Source organism: Setaria viridis, chromosome 3 (assembly GCF_005286985.2).
Source record: "Setaria viridis chromosome 3, Setaria_viridis_v4.0, whole genome shotgun sequence".
In the NCBI taxonomy this organism is placed as follows: Eukaryota; Viridiplantae; Streptophyta; class Magnoliopsida; order Poales; family Poaceae; genus Setaria; species Setaria viridis.
The window spans coordinates 14,096,654-14,117,705 of NC_048265.2; the positions used below are offsets into that span (position 1 = coordinate 14,096,654).

General features: G+C 47.7%; 2 protein-coding genes across 7 annotated transcripts; both read left to right on the top strand.

Annotated features, from left to right (window-relative positions):
• The first annotated feature begins 897 nt into the window (after nt 1-897).
• Nucleotides 898-11,806, top strand: LOC117848557 (zinc finger CCCH domain-containing protein 36). Of its 6 annotated transcripts, none has more exons than XR_011897756.1 (7): nt 898-1,227; nt 3,150-3,213; nt 3,378-3,562; nt 3,654-4,978; nt 5,073-5,220; nt 10,710-10,842; nt 11,136-11,806. XR_011897756.1 is itself a non-coding variant. In XM_034730006.2 (5 exons), the coding sequence occupies exons 1-5, from the start codon at nt 1,086-1,088 to the stop codon at nt 5,160-5,162; spliced, it is 1,806 nt and encodes a 601-aa protein (XP_034585897.1). In that variant the 5' UTR covers nt 898-1,085; the 3' UTR covers nt 5,163-5,221. The 6 variants fall into 6 exon arrangements, 2 of the variants coding, with proteins under 2 accessions (XP_034585897.1, XP_072148817.1); XR_011897755.1 differs by having other exon boundaries at nt 10,710-10,801; XR_011897757.1 differs by having other exon boundaries at nt 899-1,227; nt 5,059-5,220; nt 10,710-10,801.
• Nucleotides 11,807-18,679: 6,873 nt separating this feature from the next.
• Nucleotides 18,680-19,896, top strand: LOC117847202 (uncharacterized). Its single transcript, XM_034728364.2, has one exon. It carries the CDS (start codon nt 18,884-18,886, stop codon nt 19,610-19,612), a length of 729 nt encoding a protein of 242 aa, XP_034584255.1. The 5' UTR covers nt 18,680-18,883; the 3' UTR covers nt 19,613-19,896.
• The last annotated feature ends 1,156 nt before the right edge of the window (nt 19,897-21,052 follow it).

A 21,052-nucleotide genomic window follows, 5' to 3' on the forward strand; every position in this document is an offset into this window, starting at 1 on the left:
AAGTCTACATCTCAGCACATGATCTCGTTGTTATCATCTTTTACCCTCTCGACCAACGTACTCGGTCTTAGAATCCCTTCGAAATCATAGCCTTCTCTGTTTATTCGTACTTTGACCAAATGCTTCCGTTTTACCCACATGAGGATTATAATCTTTAGCTTACTCATTCATCATGAGAATAGTTCAAATGGTGAAGCCTAGCAAAGTCGATGAAACCACATATTGTCATCCATGCCCTTATGATTAGGAAGTTGACACTGCAGCATAATATCTTAGGGCCCGTTTGGAGACGCCGAGCACTGTTGGCTCCACCGGCTCCTCCATGGGGAAGTAGGAGGATAGAGAAAATCGACTCTCGTGAATAATGTTTGCTACAATGCATGAATAATACTCATCCACCCCAAATTATAAGTTATTCCAAGAATCTTGGAGAGTCAAAGTATCTCAAGTTTGACCAAATTTATATGATAATATAATAACATTTATGATATCATCTAAGTATCATTAGATTCTTCATCAATTATATTTTCATACTATACCTATTTGATGTCATAAATCTTTATAATTTTTTCTATAATTTTGATCAAACTTGAGATGTTTTGACTCTCCAAAATTCTTAGAATAACTTATAATTTGGGATGGAGGAGTATCATGTTAGCTGGAGCCGGAGCCGGAGGACCTCCACCAAACTGGCCCTTGTTACCCGGTGTTTTAATGATCTCTCCTAACAATATATTTACAGGGTCATTACGCACACTAATGCGCTATTAGACCAGGCTTGGTGGTAAAAATATAGCGCCGATACGCACGCTCCGGTGCGGACACGCGCAGCGCAGGTGGGCCGGGGCGTCTGTGGGGCCCCACCTCGTTATAACTAGGCGAGAGGGGGCGACATCGCCGGCGTGGCAAAGGCCAGGCAGGGGGAAAAGAGCGTGGAAAGAGAAGAGAAACCGAAGCGACCGGTGAGGTTTTTGCTCCCCAATCCCCCCCTCTCGCCTGGACTCCGCCGCCGCATCCTCCCCCTCCGCCCAAACCCTTCTCCCATCCGGCAACGCCGCCGCCGCAGCGGCGTTGCATCCGCCCGGATGGCCAGCGCCGGCGGTGGGGGTGGGGCGACGGGCGAGATCCCGGAGGTTGATATGGAGGTCGTGGAGAGGCCGCCGGAGGAGCCGGGGCGGGTCGGCCTGAAGAGGGTTAGGGATCCGCATAGCGCCCTGGGTTCCTACGGTATGGCTCCGTGCTCCGCTTTTGCATGCATGCTGTACTTGCTCATCTGTTGCCTGTGGTGATTGCGGTGGCTTTGTGCGAGCATGGTGTGGATTGCTTGTGGCTTGGTTGCGGTAGGCTCGCGCGAGCACGATGCGGATGGGATGTGCGAATGTAAGAAATTTGCTTTTTTTGTTTTCCTTTATGGCTGTTGGCGTCGATTCGGTTTTGGGCCTGTCTTGGTTGTGTGTAGGAGTGATCGTGGGTGATTTGGGGATTTGCAATGTGGGTTTGAAGCTGTGGAGTATACCTAGGGGTAGCGGCTAAAGTTCCGGTATGCAGCTGTCTAGGGTTTGCCCAGCATGCTGACCTGAGTTGCGTAGCCGATCCATTTATTGCGTGCTATACTGTCTTGATAGGTGGATCTGGATAAATCCTTGCAGCTGAGCAGTAATAACTAGATTTATTGAACGACTGTTTACCGGTGATGCTGTCGGTATTGCTAGTTCCATAATGGTAGAGGAGCTGGAAGCTGTTCTGGTAACTTGGAGAGTGGGCTTGATAGTAGTCTGTGAGCCATGTGTGCATGAAGCAACGTGGCATGTTTGATGCATGTAGTTGTCGGTTTCCCATTATTATCCGGATTATGCCAGTTTTGCCATCACGTTAGTTTTCGTTAGTTGGTCTAAGTGATGACGTACGTGAGACATGCACTTTGTTTTTAAAACCATACCTTTCCTCGAGGGTCTTAATGATTATTGAATATAAACTGTTTACCTTTGTTATTTTAGTTTTCTCAATAATGAACCAGCTTTTCTTGATTAAATCAACCAACCGTTTTGCATGAAAAAGGTGTAGGAAAACCCTCCTGTTGTTTTTCTTTCAAGGAGCATCATCTTTTTTTGACTAACCAGTTGACCAACTGATCTGATAGGTCAGAAGTGCCATCTTTTGTTCACCTGTTAATCAAATGATCCTGATATGCTGGTGTGAGGGGAAAGTGTTACTTGTGCTCCTTACATCTTAGGTACTTGACAGGAAAATGGGCATGTCCCCTGGCTTGGTTACAGAGGTTCAGTAGATTAGCATGTTAAGTTCCTGAATCCTGAGTCACTGTTCCTTCATCAGAAGTTTATTTGGTTATGTTTGATTTAGTTCACTCCATTGACCCATTGTAGTTCACAAATACTTTGATGAAATGGACAAATTTGATAACCTCTCTTGCACTACAGCAAGAAAGAAAAGTTGCCTGCCTTGTGGGAATTTTAAGTTTGAAATGCATAATTTGTGCTGCTTCCGTTCTTAAATATATGGCGTTTAGGATAAGATGCCTAAATGTCATGTATTTAAGAACAGAGTATTATGACAAGCACTATTATGCCAGATCAAATTTGGCATGTTATTGTAATTACTAAAGCCTTTACTATTATCCATCCTTTAGCTTTAATCCTTTTTCTGGATCATTGGTATCAGACTGAATGAATGATCCACATTGCTTTTTTTTATCTTGGCCGTTATATCCATAATCCTTCTTTGCTTACTCAAGGCATATTCCATTCCCTTTTCTGTGTGTTGTTGGATGTGATGTGCTGGGGAAGGTTTAACACCCAGAAAAATTCGAAATAAATAGTGAAACCACCAAGTTCAAATCTAAGCGTGCCTGGGAGATCTTACATGAAATCTCCGTTAAGTGATTTCATGGATGATACAGATACTCTAATTGCAATCTTATGAAAAAAAATTCTTTAGCCGAGATGCCAGCTGCGTGGTATATGTGTTGGCACATATAATACTTGGAGTGGTTTGACAGGTTGATAGAATATAACATTGTGGGACTAAGGGGACTTTAGGTGCAAATCTTCACCAAAGAATTCTCAGATGTAATGTTTTCAAGTATTGAAATTTTGGATCTTTGTTCTGACTTCTTACCATACATCGTCTAGGTTTTTATGGAGTGACTACTGCCGAGAAGAAACCAATGTTGCAGCCTCATGTTAATGCTCTGAGGTATCTTATTTATAGCCGCTTCTACTGTAATTAGTCGGAGTCTCAACCATTGAACAGAACTTTGGTGATTGTATTGTTTGATGAACAACATATTGTTTTTATCTGTTACATACTTAAAACAACCAAATTTGTATCTAACTCGCTTTATTCATTTCATAACATAGATTGAGTAGCCCTTCTCTTGGTGAATATCCGGAGAATAAAACAAAAAGGGTCACCAAAATATGTACCTTTTACGCTCAAGGTTGGTGCCAGAATGGAAAGAATTGCACTTTTCTTCATGACAGAGAGGGTTTTGGTTCTGCAAAGGCTGGTCTGCTTGCACCAGCTGGTTCTGGGAATCATCGAGGTATGAGCTTCCTAACTAGGAAAATCTGTGGGCAGCAACGTGCTAGCACAAACTTCCCTCCCAACTTCTTATTGCTCCCTGTTGTGCTTAGGTTCTGAAGAAGGATCCCAAGTACAACATCAATCCAACTTGAAAGTGCCTCAGTTCAAGTATGCAGAGGGTTCATCGAAATATGAGCTATATCGGAGCCTTGTTCATGTGTATGGTGAAGATAATGAGAGGTTGGCACATCTTGCTGATAAACAAAACCTTACCACTCCAGGGGTTTCACAAGGGCTCCCTGGCAGTATTGATGATTCATTTACTAAAAGGCCGACTGCTCCTATAAATGAGCTGGTGCGGAGTCTAGTAGTTCATGAGAAGAACCACAAACCTTTCATGGGACACCCTATTGGTTTGGCTGCTGAAACAAGAAGATACCTTGACGTGAACACCTTAAATTCAGACCACCAGTTTCAATCATCTGGCATGTCTATTTCGTCCGATACTCTCCAATTCCGTGAGAAGCTGTCAGCTTATGGTGGAACAACAGATAATCTTCCCAACACACATCAGAAAGAACATCGTTCAAGCCATGCCTCATATAGTTCATGTAACTTAACAGGATTCAGAAATCTAGGCTATGCTACCTCTGAAATTTCCTTAGGAAGCCCAAGTCTCCGAGCAACTTCTCAGCTGGGAATACAGTCCCATCATCTGTTCAGAACTGGTATTGAGAAGGTTAATCTCCATAGACATATTGACGTTGACAAGGGCTGTGGTACTTCTAGACCTGCACTACTTTCAAGCAGTTCACTTGACCCTTCTATCATATCAGCTGGGCCACTTTCTCCAATCAAGGATGAGGTCTGGGAAACATCAGTGCCTTTTGTACCTTCTTTTAGTTTTCCAACACCTCCAGGAAGTCCATATGACCCATTCGTTGACTGTATTGAACCTCCTAAAGTTGGGAATACAGATAATCTGAAGTCGTCCAATATATCCTTCAGTATTTCAAGTCAGCATACAAATCCGGATGTCATCACTGATAAATCACTGAATCGCGATGACAAGTTAACCAGGAATATGTCTGCCATAGGAGCAAATGGACCTGCATGCTTGATTGCATCTGATAGAGGACGCAGCTCTAGCCTGGACGTTAATAACAGGGTGAAAGCTTGTGACAGAAAAAATAATGTAGGTAGTAGCGATGAGAAAGCAAGAGACTTTCGTTTTCATTTGGCAGAACATATAAAGGACTTGATCAAACCAATATGGAAGGAAGGTAATCTGAGTAAAGATGCTCATAAACAGGTAGTGAAAAAAAGTGTTGAAAAAGTTGTTGATTCAATTGAGCCAAATCAAGTACCAACTACTAAAGAGATGATTGCCAAATATATTACCACCAATGGATCAAAGATAGAAAAACTTGTGAAGGTAAATATCTTGAACTTCCAGTTCAATGGCAAATCTATCCATTAGCCTCGCATTATTTACTTCCGTCGATTTCATCACAGGCATATGTTGATAGGCATCGTACAGCATGAGATCCAAGCTTCTAAATGTTGAATTACTGCTCGACCAAGATTGGAGCTTGGACTTGATGTCGATGGGAGCTTGAGCCTCATGTCCCGCCAATCTGGTTGACCTACGTTTGTAGGTGCAAGAAGTTTTTATTGGTATGGTAGTTGTTTCTGAATAAGATATTTTGTTGCTTGAACCTGGTTGGTTTTGTAGACTTCAGTCTGAACTCCCAAATAGTAACTGGACATGGTAGACATTTAGTTTATGTTTGCATGTTAGCATCTAATGCAGCTAAGGACAAGCCTTTTTGCATGTCTGGATAATCTGTGGAATATGGATGGTGCTTACTCTTCTCCCCCTTGCCTGGTGTACCATCTCCATTTTTTTGTTTGGTCAATTGTTCTTTCGTATTTGGTGCTGTAGGATTTGAAAAGAAGACATGTTCTTCAAGTGCTCTTACATGATTGTTTGTCTGTTAGATTTACTAAGCATAAAATAGTTTAATATGGTGTAAAGAAACAACATTATTAGTGATATATTAGGCCATATTTTTCATTTTCTTAGTACACGTGCACAATTATAGAACATAATACAGGAAGAGGGCGATAGCAGGAGCTTATTTGCAACCTTTTCATAGTTCTCAATATCATAAGTAAACAGGTTGGGGAGCATCAAACTTTGACATGGAGCACTAGTGCAAATCAGGATGTAAAAATAAGAGGATATGACCTATCCATGTGATAACCTAGCTTATACATTGTTAATGCATATCTAGCCTCATTTTGAACCCAACTCGACATCAGATCAAGACCTAATTGTTTATGATCAATTTTTGTCGTGTCGATTTTAGCAATACGAATAGCAAAATGATAGAGATCTCTTTCAGTAAGTCCTCATTAGAGCGTTGTAACCACTTCATTGCCTTAACTCCAATGAGGCAATGAGTCTTATCATAGTTCAAGTCTGTGTTGAGTGAATATCGCTTCCTTTCCCACCCACATTGTCATGTTCTTCGGCTACCCTTCTTTTGTTGGCATCATGGTGTTGTTGGCGGCCTGGCGCTTTTGCTTCGGTGCAGTTCTCCGTGTTCCCATCCTTGTTCTGTAGCTGCATCCTTCTATCTAGCTTCCTAAACTTGTGATCACCACTTCGAAATTCATCAAATTGGCATGCTGCCACATAATCTACTTTCTCCAATATCACTTACCCTTTGACCCTATTATCAAAGCTTTTGAATGGTTTGAGCTAGTAAGTTGCATGATTGCATTCCCCTACCTTCCTTGCCTTAATCAATAAGCATAACCAAAATGCAATATTCTTGTGCAAGAGATATTTCTCCAGGCTATGTAGACCCAAGTCGGGCTCTAAGGACTCGATGATCAAGAGGGCTCTCGGCACGGTGCACAACCCATTTTGGCACGGACCGGTCCAGGTCGGCACGGCCTGTATGGTTTGTCGTGCTTGTTGGCGGCAAGTCTAGCACAACATGTCGGCCCAAGCACGGCCCGTTTAACCGGCAGCCCACCAACGACCTGCTCCCATCCCACCGGCTCCCCAAATCCTAGCCCATCAATTTCCCCCTTCCTGGCAACAGCTTCCCGCTACTCCCTGCTCCCTAGAAGCATCCCCCACAAGCTTTCACTGTTCTTCTCGCTGCATCGTTCGTCGCCGCTCTTGTGCGTGCCCCCCCTAGGATGAGTAGCCGAAGGTTGAAGTGAAGCAACTAGTGCGTGGCACCATGGTGGCTAACCCCATGAGTCCCGCATCACTAACGAAGTTGATGTCTTGGATATGCGAGGTAAGTAACGACGAACGGTGTGATCTGAATGTCTGATGTGCTCTGATTTCTATGACTGCTTTGAGAAATGAGATATGCATGAACTTGTGATGTGTGATGTGTGATGTGTAATTTGTGAGATGAACTTGTAAAATGTGAGATGAATTTGTGATGCATGTGAATGTGATTGGTGCGTTGATGGGCGGCACGACCTATCAGGCTCGTTGGGCTCACGAGCCAGCCCGACACGTTTAAGGTCTCCATTAGCCAAGCCTAGGCCAATGAGGCGGCACGGACCGATATCATAGTCGTGCCATCACGGGCACTTTCTGTTCCGTGCCAAGTGGGCCGTTGTGTTCCGTGTCGGGTGGCCCGTTTGGCGATGTATTATCACGAAGACACAACCCTTGATGGTCCCGAAGGACTCTAAAGAAAGGAAAGTGTGTTTGTCATGGGCTAGAACTTGGCAAGTTGAGGCAAGATGATCATGAGTCATGACGTCGCATTTGTTGACCGTTTTATCGTTGGTCAACTTCTTGATCACCTTGAAGGGCAAAACCGTCATTTGTATAAGGTCATGTTGTGTCTCATAGTCATAGCCATAACCAATATAAATGCTACGCCTCATAAATCTTGGATGCTAGGCTCATAAATCGGCCAAACTTCCTTGCTCTGTCCGACTTTGTGGCGTGCTTCATTCCAATCCTTGTCATGCGACTGCTTCTACCATTGTATATAACATCATTCTTATATCTCACATAAAAACTTTTAGAGGTTTGTTGCAAAAATAATCATGCAAAAGTGATTATATACAAACCTATCTTCACTCTATGGTCTAACCATTCCTCTTTGGTGGCATGTATAAAGCTCTTCATTGCCAATTTGATATTACAATCACATATTCTATGATGTATCGAATGATCATCTTGTGATGCATCTCAATAATCTTGTGCGTTATTGATATTACAATCACATATTCTATGATGTGTCGAATGATCGTCTTGTGATGCATCTCAATAATCTTGTGCGTTATTGTTGCTATGCGTGTTTATTGTACTTGAGCGGATGCTATAATCAAGGAATCTTTGGCATTGTTGGTGTGTTTTATTCCCCAGAGGATTTTGAGATTTCATTAGGTTTGACATGAGATGAGATAGATGACATGTGCAATGTTTTTGAGTTGTTTGTTTAATCGAGAAATCGATTCCTCACACCAATTAGGCGGATCGATTCGAGTCGGCCGATCATTCAATTTATCATTGACTAGTCATGAGTAGGACAAGTCTAGTCGGGGGAGGGCCTAAATCGAAATGTGCCAAGATTCTCCCCTCCCCTGAAGTGCATGACATCTTCGTTGGCCCGACACGCTCATAACCGACCAAATCACTAGGAACATTACTTCTTGGGGCACGTTCATGCATCCACTCCTGGTACACGTGCCATGCATGGCCTACAAGCGACATGTGCAACATGTCTCAACCATGGGCTCACAAGCACCTGTGTGACCTGGAGGGTCGGCTCTGATACCATTATATCGGAGTCCATACGGTTCCAATCAACTCGCACGCTGAGTGAACACACTCTCACCATCCTGCTTATGCTTTCGTCCTTTCCTTGTGTAAAAGGTTTTACCTCCTAATCGACATTAACTCTAGGAACCTTATATGTTGGTGTAACTTGGCCTTAACTAGCAAGGTTGAACCACAACCTCACATGTAAATGCATATGGGCCACCATGATCCTAATTCAAATTGGGCAAGGATGTCACACAATAGCTTGGTTTTTTTAAGCAAAGAAACTCACATAGAACAACAACATGCTGGGCTCAAACCAAAACCAATATATTGTGTTCTACTCTTTCTATTCTCTATTCCATGCTTTGCAAGATGTTAATGCTCTGAATAGCTAACTACCTAAGGCCATAGCTCGCCCTGAGTCAACCGATCTACTTGATCGACTAGCTCTATACTCATCACGCCTAGTCAACTAGTTAGTGCCCAAGCAACTACATCCAAATTTCCACTTAAAACTTTGTACATGTGTATGAGGGAGTTAGGATTTAAAGGGCACCAAGATTCAACATATACAAATTATTCCCAATTAAAAATAATTTCCTTGGTAATATCACAAAACCTTACCATTAGACATCTAATAAGTTATCCATGGCCAAGGAATTTTGATTGGTTTTGTTTGTCATCAAGTAATTCATCCTATTTCTCATCATATGGGTTATTTGTTGCTATCCTAACACGAGCTATTTTTTATATGTTGAATGCTTTTGCTTGAAAAGGTTACTTGCATGAATCTATCTTCAATGGATAAGGATTGAAAATTAAATTTAAGAATATTTAGTGAGTAAATGTCTCTTGGTCTTGCTTACACGCTCCTTGGTGGTATGGCAATAAATAGTTACATGCTCTTACGTAACATGTTAAAGATAAAAAAAAATATAAGGATATATCATTCTACTATAGCTTCTTAAAATACCATGTCGAGTTCCCTGCTCACTATAAAATCATTGCGATGAATTGGCTAGGTGATCGTCAATTGAATTTTAATAATTCAGGTTCAATTTTGGACTTTCCAATGTCAATATAGTAATTATCTGGAGTTTTCATTGCTAAGAAAGTGCTGGTTTGGAGCATATTGTTGTTTCTTGTTCATCTGAATCATGAGATTGTATTGGAGCATATACAGTCCTCATGATTTGTTCTTTCTCGTTGACAAGTTTTACCCTCATGGTGGTTAGCCAATTTTTTGGTGACGATTTCCAATTCAAGTCATGGACTCTGGTTATTTGTGATTCTTACCTCATAAAAATCAGCCACCCAAATGTATACTCCTTTGATATCATATGGAAAACATATAAACTAATAAAATTCGCTATTTTGTCCATGGGTATGTATGTTGGAAAATGGCTTTACCCAAGAAAAAAGACCTGCATTTTAGATGGAGTATTAGCGATAACCGGGAAGCATATAAAGTAGAGATTGTGCTATGAGCCCATGAACAAGAAAGAGTATACATATTGATTTTACCCTTTTAAGTCCTGCCTCTTCGTTTTCAGACTAAATTATGCATGTGTCCTGTGGGTCCCCTATACCTTTAATTTTGCCTAATTATTTCCTATACAGCATTTAATGTACTTTATTTTGGACTCCAAAAAAGGAAATAATGCCAGTAATTTTAGAGGACAGCATTTTGAACCTGTCTTTTCACATTTCAGTTACTTCCTTATCTAGACCAACTGTGCCATAAATTTATGAGTCAGCTATCATAATTGCGATTATTGATGGGAGAATAAGATCATAAGCAGGGCATTATAGGCATGAGTTTGTTGTCGTCATACAGTTGGTGAGCCTTAGGCAATAATTATTGCAAAAGATTCTGACACTGAAATTCCACTGTGAAATCCCAACTATACACTGCCCCAACTTGCATGGGACTGAAAGGCTTGGTGGTTGTTATTGCATGGAGCTCATTTCCAGATTACCTTACAACTGTAACCAATTATGAACATTTCATGTTAATATAGCTTCACGTTCTATTGAAGAATTCCACTATGCAGCCTCTGGTGAATTGTTCTAGGTGCCATTTACTATGCGTTTTATCTACCAAAAACAAATGTAATGTTAGCAAGTTTAGTGGAACCTTGAACCTTCCATTTCTATTTGCAACACATTTGATAGTTTCCCTACCAACCTCCATTGATTTGTTTACTCTGGGACCCATCATATCATTTGTATTCTACTTAATAATTTTACAATCTCATTCTATCACAGTTTATCATCTACATCATGTACTAGTGTTGTTAATTCATATAGAAAAAAAAAGATATTGTGCTCTAATGCGTTTATTTCCTCACAGGAAAAAGATTGAGCATTCTTAATTGACAACAGATGCAAAAGCCCAAAAAGTCTCAGGGGAGCTACCATAGGAAAGAGCAATTGATACTTGGTGTAAGTAGTGATTGATTGCTTCTCTACCCCCTTCAGTAATGGTATCCTTCCGTTCATTTCTCATGGCGTATTTCCTTTTGTTAGGACAAGCCTTTTACCGTCAATTTCTCTATTGTACATAATTATTTCTGTGACACAAACTTGATGTTATTAAATTCGTATCACATAAATGACTTTCTAATGGAGTAACTGTCGGTCAAAGCCTTGTCCTAACGAAATGAAATACACCTTACAAAGATGGATAGATGGAGTATTGAATAAATTTGGCTAGTAACTGTTTCCAACTACAACGTACCCATTTAATGGTGCTCATTGATCTGGATGGTATGTACAGGCACACGATGCTTGCCAAAGATTTCAATGTGGCGATGGATGGAAACTTCAGAATCCTGCGGTTCAGATGGATATTTGCATATAAACTGGTTGCTCCCAGGATGCTCAACTAAATTAAACTTTGTCCACACTCTCATGTGCTCCATTCTCTTGCAGTGACGAGGTTGAGTGAATTGTACCCATTTAATCGTGCTCTTTGATCTGGATGGTATGTACAGGCACACTGTGCTTCCCAAAGATTTCAATGTGGCAATTGATGGAAACTTCAGAATCCTGTGGTTCAGATGGATATTTGCATATAAACTTTTGCTCCCAGGATGCTCAACTGAAGTAAACTTTGTCCACACTCTCTCCTGCAGTGACGGTCCATTCTCCTGCAGTGACGGGGTTGAGTGAATTGTTAGAATTTAGATAATTGAATGCGCATTCTTATAAAATGCATTAGGTACAGAATTTACTTATTAGCGGGATGCATGAACTTATAGCAAATGTAGATCGCTAGCATTTAGTACCGAATGTACTTTGCCTTGTTATTTCCACAAGAGGAAGAACGGTTCAGGAGTAATCAGATTCTGTTGTGTATGTGAACCTGTTCAGACTAGCCATGAAGAATATTGTTCTTTGTGAACCATTCTGTTTAATACATTAAGAATATTGTTCTTGCTTTGTGAACCATTCTGTTTAGGCCTAGCCATTAAGAATATTGTTCTTTGTCACACAGGTCAAGACAATTCATTCCTCATGTTACAACTTCCTCCAGGAATGCTGCCTGGATTACATTGGCGGTTTTTCTTTGAGTAGCTGATGTACTTTGTATGGTGTATCAATTAATTCTTTTCTATTCTTGACTTTATTTACGGGTAGAGCATCTCTTCTTCCTTGCTTTGCTTGAAAATTTGCTTCAAATATCAACTTTCTGATTTATATTCCTTTCTTCCCTGCCTCATAGCCTTATCTTTTACATGTAAATTTGCTTCAAATATCAACTTTTTGACTTATAGTTCTCTAAAGGCTCTTTAAGACGTTGATTTGGCAGATTTACTGTCTTTTTACTGGATACTTCTATTAGTGCTCCAGGATGTAATTGTTGTTGTGATAGAGCTACACTGATGGGGTGCTGATTCTGGTAAACGCCTTGGCAGCATTTGTTGCTTGCTGAATCAAAAAGCTCGGAATTCTACTATCGTTTCAATTCCTTTTCAATCAATGACTTCATTTAGTAATTTAATTAGCCGGTGGCCTGATGGAAGGTCAGGTTTAGTTACTATACGTGAAAATACTTATGTTACTCTAGCTGTATCTTCCCCCCCTTTTTCCTGTGTAACTTTGAACCATGTATGTGATTTTGCAACCTTTTGTAGTAAGAATTTATGAAACCATCTAGGCGTTATCTTATTTCATGTGTTATTTTATTCTTTCTTTATATGATTATTACTGTGTTCTGCTTAGCCTATCTTCTACATTTTAGTTTACTGGAGCTAACTGTGGAAGCACCGTATTACCATAACGACTGTCTTGAGGGCGCCTCACCAAGGGTGATGCTCCAAGAGATTGAAACTGAGGCGTAACTAGCTAACTACGGATTGGAGCAGGCACTAAAGAATTGGGTAGTCTCTGGAAGATTTGGCGCTGCCCTCTCTTTCGGTCATTTTCTTTACTGTTTTGAGTTTGTTAGGTTTGTTTTGCCCAACGGGGCATTGTTAACCCCAGTGCCTCAAGCACTTTGTGTGTTTGTACTTGGACCTTTTTTTAATATGAATATGTGCAGCTCTCCTGTGTTGTTTGAAACTAGTTCCTGAATGGTCATGCTTCCCATGACAGCTAGCTGATTACTATTCTTTTGGCCAAAGTCAAGATTGTGTCCATTGACAGAGTGAGGATCTCCATGTTACAGTGCTAGTTTGAAGATGTGAACTTTAAGATGGGGCTAATCTGTGCACAATTCATATGGACGAGAATATAGTCACCCATCTGCATAAAGAAGGAATTTATGAACCTGGTACCATTTCATGGATTTATAAAGTGGAAACTACTATCTAATGTGGACCTGGCGCCCGATGCTTGTGGTCCGTCACATTGCCATAGGCACATCAGATCAAATGGTATAATGCGTTCTAATGATTTTTATTTTGTATCTGGACATGGCACAGATCAGTGCGTGCTGGGTTCTGTTGTGGCACCAGGTGGTCTTTTTATTGATGTAGCATATATGACGCTTTTACATCCTCCGGGTCATGGAACCTGTCGCTATGGCCGGCCTGTTATCTCTTGTCGGGTCAGTGCGAGCAAGCTGACCTTGGCTTGCTAGAGCCCAAGCACAAGCAGGCGGCCCGCCTTTCGCCAACGTAGGTCACTCGTCATCCAGCTTCCAGCCGCGCGGGTGTTGTTGCTTCATCGCGACTTTTGTACAGTGGTGGTAGTCCTGCATCCGTCAGGGATCGGTCTCGCGCAAACAAGCACAGCCCGTTCGCGAAGTGCTCGTGGCACGGCATCAGGGTTCATGGACCATTTGAGAGCCCAGCATTCTTCCTGCGCGGACGCCGGACGAAACGAAGAAGGGTCACATGTTTTCAGGCAAAAGGTTCGAACGACGGGAAGCCATGGGCGATCGGGAAATCCGATTTCTCGAGACGGGACGGGAAGCGACCACATGGCGCCTTCCGAACCATGGCCGTTGAGGGTGGGCCGTGTTCTGATACAAGCCGAATCTTTCTCCAACGTGCCTCGGATCAGATGCAACCCAGCGCGCTAGCCAACACAACACGCACACCACGTCGTGGAAGCAGCAGCCGCTGGCCACCCGCGTACCCCGCCGGGCCCATCACGATCCTTCGCTGCCTCCCGCTGCGATCGTGCGTCCCCACACCCCCACCCCGCCGTCGTCACGGCGGCCTCCAGTTAACAGGCGCATCGGCTCGGCCGCGCCCCCGCGCGCTGGACTCGCCGGGTTCACACGATCGCAACTACTACGCGTATTAGCGTCATGGGCTCATGGCCACTAGTCAACACTCCACACAGTAAACTACTGCTTCCCCGGTCGGTGATCGCAGCCAGGAACGAACGTTCCCGGCGACACGGTACGGTGCCCCGGGCCGACACGTACGGGCGCATCCATGGTTCAAAAGGTCAGGTCCAGTTGAAAACAGTCTACAGTACACAAACCGGGGGAAAAAAAAAGAACAGTTGGGGATGGGGATGGATGCTACGGACCTCAAACATGACCTGTGCCACGATTTTTTCCCACGGATTATCCGCGGAACCCGGAGGTCTGAATTCTGGGTGCCACGGGCGGACTCGCGACCGAGTCCGCAGCTGCGGCGTCCGGAATTCAGACGTGGCCCGCCCGCCAAGCAGAAAACGCCGGCCGGCCGGCGCGCGACGACCCCGCGTCGTACGCGTCGAGAGGACGGGCAGTTGCTAGCGACCCGGCGGCGACCTGGTGCCAGACACGGCAGCGACGACCCACTCACCTCTCCACCCCCCTCGCCCGGACGCCCACTGAATCGGCACCGCTCGCGTAGACCTCACCACCTGTACCCATCACCAGCGGAAGGCGGGCGCCGCGCCGGCACTCACGTTCGGTGCGGGGTGCGGCCGCCTGACGCCCCGTCCCCGTCGGCCCGACGCGAGATTTTGACGGGGTTTGGTTTCGATGGGGGCGGGGCGGCACGCAGGCACGTACGCCGCAGGCGGCAGACGCGGGCCGTCGCTGTCTCCCCCTTACCCTCGCTCCAGGGTCCAGGTCCAGGGTCCCCACCGCTTTCCCCTCCTCCTTTTTCTCCACGGCGCGCGCAGCGGGCAGCGGGCAGGCGGCAGCGCACGAATCATTCCCGCGACCGGATCCGTTGCGTGATCCGCCAACCATGCGCCGCCGGGAGGCCCGCGTCCTTCCGTGCCCGCACGGCGCTCGGTCCTCCCGCCGGTTGGTGTCACCTGGCGGAGGCGTCGTGATTTCTTTAGGCGCAAGTGTGTCGGCCGGGGGATTGATTACCAAACACACCCGCCCGCCTCCTCACGAAAGTTCCACGCTGCGGCAGCTGCCAGCGGGTGCCGGCTTTTGTGCAGTCTCTCATGGCAGTACTAAATTACGTACGGAGACTGTCAGGAGGAACAATCATTGCATGTAAAAGCACAGCACTCGTACTGAATAAACGCTGTGTCTTGGAACGGCTCTACGGTAAATAAGCACTAATATAATACAAGTACTAGTCCATTTTGAATGTATGTCTGCAGTCTACTCCAGTTAAATAATGGGTAAAAGAGCACGGAGGAGTATGCAAATGAAGGAGATATTTAGCATGAATGGAGCGAGAATTAGAGGAACGCATGGGGAAAGAATGTTTTCAAGAAAGATGGAGAAACTCTGCACGAGGCTCGATCTCGTGCAAGAGTGGAACATACGTGAAAGAAAACGTCCCCTCTAAAGTAAATTTTAGGGTATCGTGTCTTTGCTTCGAAATGCTCCATGTAAAAGTCTTCCGTAGATTCGATCCAGGCTAAATTCGCTGGACCACCATTCCTATGCAACTCGCACTGTATGGTTGCGAGTCTCAGGTTTTGGTTCATGCACCACTGTGCCATGCCACTGAAGCGCCCCGCCGCCAACTGAGTTCAACGATTGGATCAGTCAGATCGCGTTCTATGCAGCTACAGCCTACAGGAGCAACTACGTCTGCACCAATTCTTCTGTCCCAGGAGACCACACAATGACACAATTCTACTCGCTCAGTAGCTCCATCACCGACAGCGTGTGCTCTGCGCGCAAACCCCCGTCCGATTTCTACTCCCCCGTCTGAAAGCACGAGCTCTACTCCCCCGCCCGAGGTCCAGATCGACGCGCGCCGCTCCCACCTCGCAAACGGACAAGGGTGCGCGGTGCGGCGCCCGTGCCCTGGTGGTACGGGATTCGGCGTCCGCGCGCGCGCCGTCCCGGTCCCCGGCCCCGCGCGGGCGGGCGGGATCGGGACGGGAAATGGTCCTCGTCCTCGGGCGCGGAAGAGCGGCAGCAGCATCGCGTCGCGAGCGTGCGGTGGCGCGGTGCGGGGGCGAGCGGGCGTCGGCGTCGTCACGCGCGCTGGCCCAGCGGCGGCCCGCGCCACGCCCACGGGGCGCACGTCGCGACCGGCGCGTGGCGGTGCGCGAGGCTGTCGGTCCGCGAGAGAGCGCGCCTCCACCGCTTTCAATGCGAGGGCGCGGGCGGAGGAAACGGTTGGCGGTGGTGGCGACGCGACGCGAACGCGATCCGGGCACGGCGAGCGCGGAGCCGAGCCGGCCGATGCCGACACTTGGCCGGGCGGGGCCCACCACCCCCCGGAACGCGCCTCGGACGGCCCGGCCGCTGCCGCCTAACGTGCCGTGCCGTCGTCACCTCCTGTCCCACTCGTCGTTTTACTTTATCGCCCAGCCACTTTACGTGGTGACTACGGGCTAAGCGGCGGGCGGGCGGCTTTATCGGCTTGCGCAGCTGTGCCCAGCCATTGGACGTCACGCGCGCGGACCCCCTGGCCCTGCCCGCGCCGCGCCGACGATGCGGTTGGGGGGATACGATCCGGGGTGACGACGACGCGACGCGAGGGGCGGCCGCGGGGGACAGGAGGTGCCGTGCCGCGCCCAGCGGAAAGGGAGGTGGCGTCCAGTCAGTCACTCCCAGCCAGCGCGCGCTCCCCTCCCGCGGCGGGCGGGCGGGTCCACGTGCCTGTGCGCGCACGCGGGCGGCGAGGGCGAGAGGTTGGTTGGTTGGGTTTGTTGCCCCCACGGCTGCGAGCGAGTGCCGCGCAGACCGCGGCTCGGGACGCACGGATCGTGATGCGTCCTTGCGCGGGGGCCCACGCCGCCCGTGACGTGCTCCCACAACGTGCCGCCCTACGCACCCGCGGTGGGCCAGCGAGCGGCGGCTTTGATGCCTTTTGTTTATGGGATGGGATCATGCGCCTTTTGCAACCCGGTACCTCGGTCCGGCGTTTATTGTACTACAAGCACCAGACTCTATTTTGTCGAGTCCCTCGAATTCGAAACAGATAAACAGTCTGAAACTCACTCCAAGGCGCTTTGAATTTCATGAGCAGTTGTTTAACATAGAGTTGAAGTATTTTTTTAAAAATCATTTAAGGTTCAAGACACAGCTGAGTTACATGATTATGAAAAGGAGGTCACATGTACATCTAATATAGACCTATGTAGTATATAGAGATCGTTGTAAAAAATATCATGTAGAACCAATATTTTTGCCATCCACTATGCTTTTTACACAACTATAAGGTGCTAGTATGATCAAAATAGAGTATAATAGTAATAGAATAAGAGTACATGAAATTACTCGACTAGCTAGGCATACGTTGTATTGTGACATGTGTAGGGCACGTAACACTAGCTTGAGCTACCCAATCTAAAAGATGGGCTTGGAAAGGCACCAAAAATATATCAAGGCTGGAGTGATTCTCACAGAAATATCATAGTGAGATTGATGATCTGAGTACCGAGAATTCTCATAAAAAATGTGATCGCCTGCTAGTGAAAAGCTTGCGGAGACTCCACTGAAGTGCATACATGTTCAATATCCATGGACTCAGGGACCCCCTGCACTCTAATCCAAGCTCCATGAACGACAATGAAACACAAGCGAAGGATTGAATGTAGGTCAATCGCCCGAACGAAGTACCCACCTTCTATGTAGCCAAATCCGATGGACTAGTAACTCCACAATTGGAGGTACTAATTACATGGGGCTATGAGGACATTGTGAGTTGTTTTGGAGCAACACCAGATAACCTTCCAGGGGCACATATTTGGATTTACTCTGCGCATCCAATGAGTTCATGTTCGTAAGTGATCACACACTTGACAAAAACATGTAAACTAACTTCAATGTTCTAATGCGAAAATCCTGTGTTGTTATGCTTGGGTTGACAATATCGTTGTTAAGAGCAATCACATAATAGTGTGCTGAAGGAATGAAGACAAATACTTTTCTTTAGCTAAGTAGAATCTCTTTCTAGATTTGTATAATTGAGTTGATTGTTGTAGACTTGTCACACGATAGAAATGGAAATAACAACGTCCATGAAAAGACAAGCAAATCGTTTGACTCATTTCTAAAACAGAACTTCTGCGGGATAATTTACCATGATTCTTTACCATTGAAATGGTCAAAACGGCAATTTTCTTTTATAAGGACTCTTGATAGCCTTCATGCATACTTTGAACAAACAAAACTCACACAATGACCTCCAGCGCAAAAATTGCAATATGCATGCTTGGAAGAGGGAATTACTTTGTACCATCCAATTATTTGATTAGTGAAACTGAACAAAAATTTGTTAGATTTTGAATCATCACCGTTGGCAAGCAGGCTTTATGAGACAAGGTTCTTCCGCGCAGGACGGAACGAGCCACACGCGCCATGGCCGTGAAGCATTTCATTTTCAAACGAGGCCGCTCCTCAAGCAGTCATGCTGCGCAATTTGCTATCCTCCAGGGGTGTGGAGGGTAAAAGGCGCCCTGCCGAATTGTAATGCCGCCACGCTAAAGACGAGGGGCGGCGGCGCGGACAGTCAAACCGCTCCCTGACTGCGCATTCCTTGTTGCCGCTCCACCACCCGCTCTCGGCTCTCGCCATCGCCTCCCTTTTTAACCCCCTCCTCCCACCCAGCTATAAGTCCCTCCCATTCTCTCCCACTTCAATCCTAGACGCCACCCATCCCTACACACACGCCGCACGCGCCTCCCGCACAAGGAAAGAACGAAGAAGCCATGGCGCCGAGGACGTCGGAGAAAACGATGACACCGGCGGCGGCGGCCACGGGTCTCGCGCTCGGCGGCGGCGGCGGAGCCGGCGGCCCGCACTACAGGGGCGTCAGGAAGCGCCCGTGGGGCCGGTACGCGGCGGAGATCCGCGACCCGGCAAAGAAGAGCCGCGTGTGGCTCGGCACGTTCGACACGGCCGAGGAGGCCGCGCGGGCCTACGACGCCGCCGCGCGCGAGTACCGCGGCGCCAAGGCGAAGACCAACTTCCCCTTCCCGTCGTCGTCGTCCATGCCCCCGGTCGCCACCGTGGCGGCGGCCGCCACCGGCGGCAGCCGGAGCGGCGACAGCAGCACCGTCGAGTCCTTCGGCGGCGACGTGCAGGCGCCCATGCAGGCCATGCCGCTCCCGCCGTCGCTCGAGCTGGACCTGTTCCACCGCGCCGCGGCCGCGGGCACGCACGCCGGCGCCAGCGTGCGCTTCCCGTTCAACAGCTACCCCGTGACGCACCACTACTATTTCTTCGGCCAGGCCGCGGCGGCCGCGGCCGCGGGTTGCCACATGCAGCTCAAGCTGGCGCCGACTGTGACCGTGGCGGCCGTGGCGCCGAGCGACTCCTCCGACTCCTCGTCGGTCGTGGATCTGTCGCCGTCGCCGCCCGCCGCCGTGGCGGCGAAGAAGGCCTCCGCGTTCGATCTCGACCTGAACTGCCCGCCGCCGGCCGAGGCGGAGGCCTAGTCGCCGGAGTTTAGCTGATGACTGGCAGTAGTTTCTTCTCTTTTCTTTCTTCGCCTTTTTCCCCCGTAGAAGAAAAATTCGCTGTATGTTTACGCTTAGGCCCTCTTGCGAGGACATTTTTGTAAATAGTTTTTTTCGCCGGGGACCTAGCTTTAGCTGATGATAAAAGCTTGTATTGTCACCCAAGACAGGTCCTGCCGGCGTTGTCATGGACCGGATTATATTATGTATTTTGATAGTCATGAGAAACGGCTCGGAAAATCCCAAAAAATTCGAACCATTTATTTCTCTGTTCTATCAGAAACTGAAGTGAGATCTACTACGAACTGCCAAGCATCAACGAGGCATTCTCATTTATGTACGGGTTACAAGCATCCTCCTGGCCTCGCCTAGGCGCTTGCTTGCGATCCATGCAACGTCTCCTTTATTGGCCGGTTACAGATTATCCAAGCGGCGAGCTGCGGAGTCGTCTCACCCAGCGGCAGCGTAGACGCTCACCATCCGGACTAGGTCGCACGTACGTGTCCATTTCAGAACAACGAGCACGGAACCCCCTCCACAATCCACAGCAGGATCACAAAAAATAATCCGCATCATTGCGCTCCCCAACTTTTTACCCCCGGGTAGTTGGCACCACCAGTGGACGGAGGCCGGCCGCCGGCGGCATCGCTGTCGATTTCACGCGTGTAACACAAGAGGAGAGGAGAACCCCGCCGCCCGCTACAGCCGCCGTGCCCTTTTCAAGTCGTTTTCCTTCCCCGGCGCAGGCGCTGCGAGCGTTATCGGACTGCACAGTGTCAGATGCAGATGGGGAGAAAAAGAAAACGAATGGCCGCCAGCCAGGCTGTTGGTGCTGTGGAGAAGACAGGACAGAAGAGAGGGCGTGCGTGCGTGCGTGCGTGCTGTGCTGTGCTGGTGGCGCGGGTGCCGCCGCTGGTTCTCAAGGTGACGCATGTGGATAACGAACGAGTAAACATAGGAGGGTTGGATTAGTTTAATGGGTGATATTAATTTAAGCCGGCGGCAGCGGCGGCACGGACGGCGGGCGGCAGCGGCGGTGCGTGGTGTGGTGGGGCGGGTGTGGATCTTTCGCGCGCACCCCGTCGGTGTGCGCGTACGGCGCGATCGTCCTGCCTGCCTGTGCGTGCGCTGGGCTGGCGGGCGGGGGTTGCCCTTTCCGCTCGTGATCTCGGGAGTAACGTGAGCGTGTGGGCGACGCCCCCCACGGGCCACGTGTGCGCGGTGCTGCCGGCCACTCCCCTCCCCACGCTGGCCCCTTGCCGCGGCCGGCTGCCGGCCCGGGGGTGCGCGGGCGGGATCCGGGCCCGCCCGACCACGCACCAGCCAGCCTCGCGGCGCGCGCGGATAGGGAGGAGGCCGGCCGCCCCGCGTGGGAGGCGGCCGCCCATTGGCCGGAGCCCGTGGTGCGTGGGCGACGCC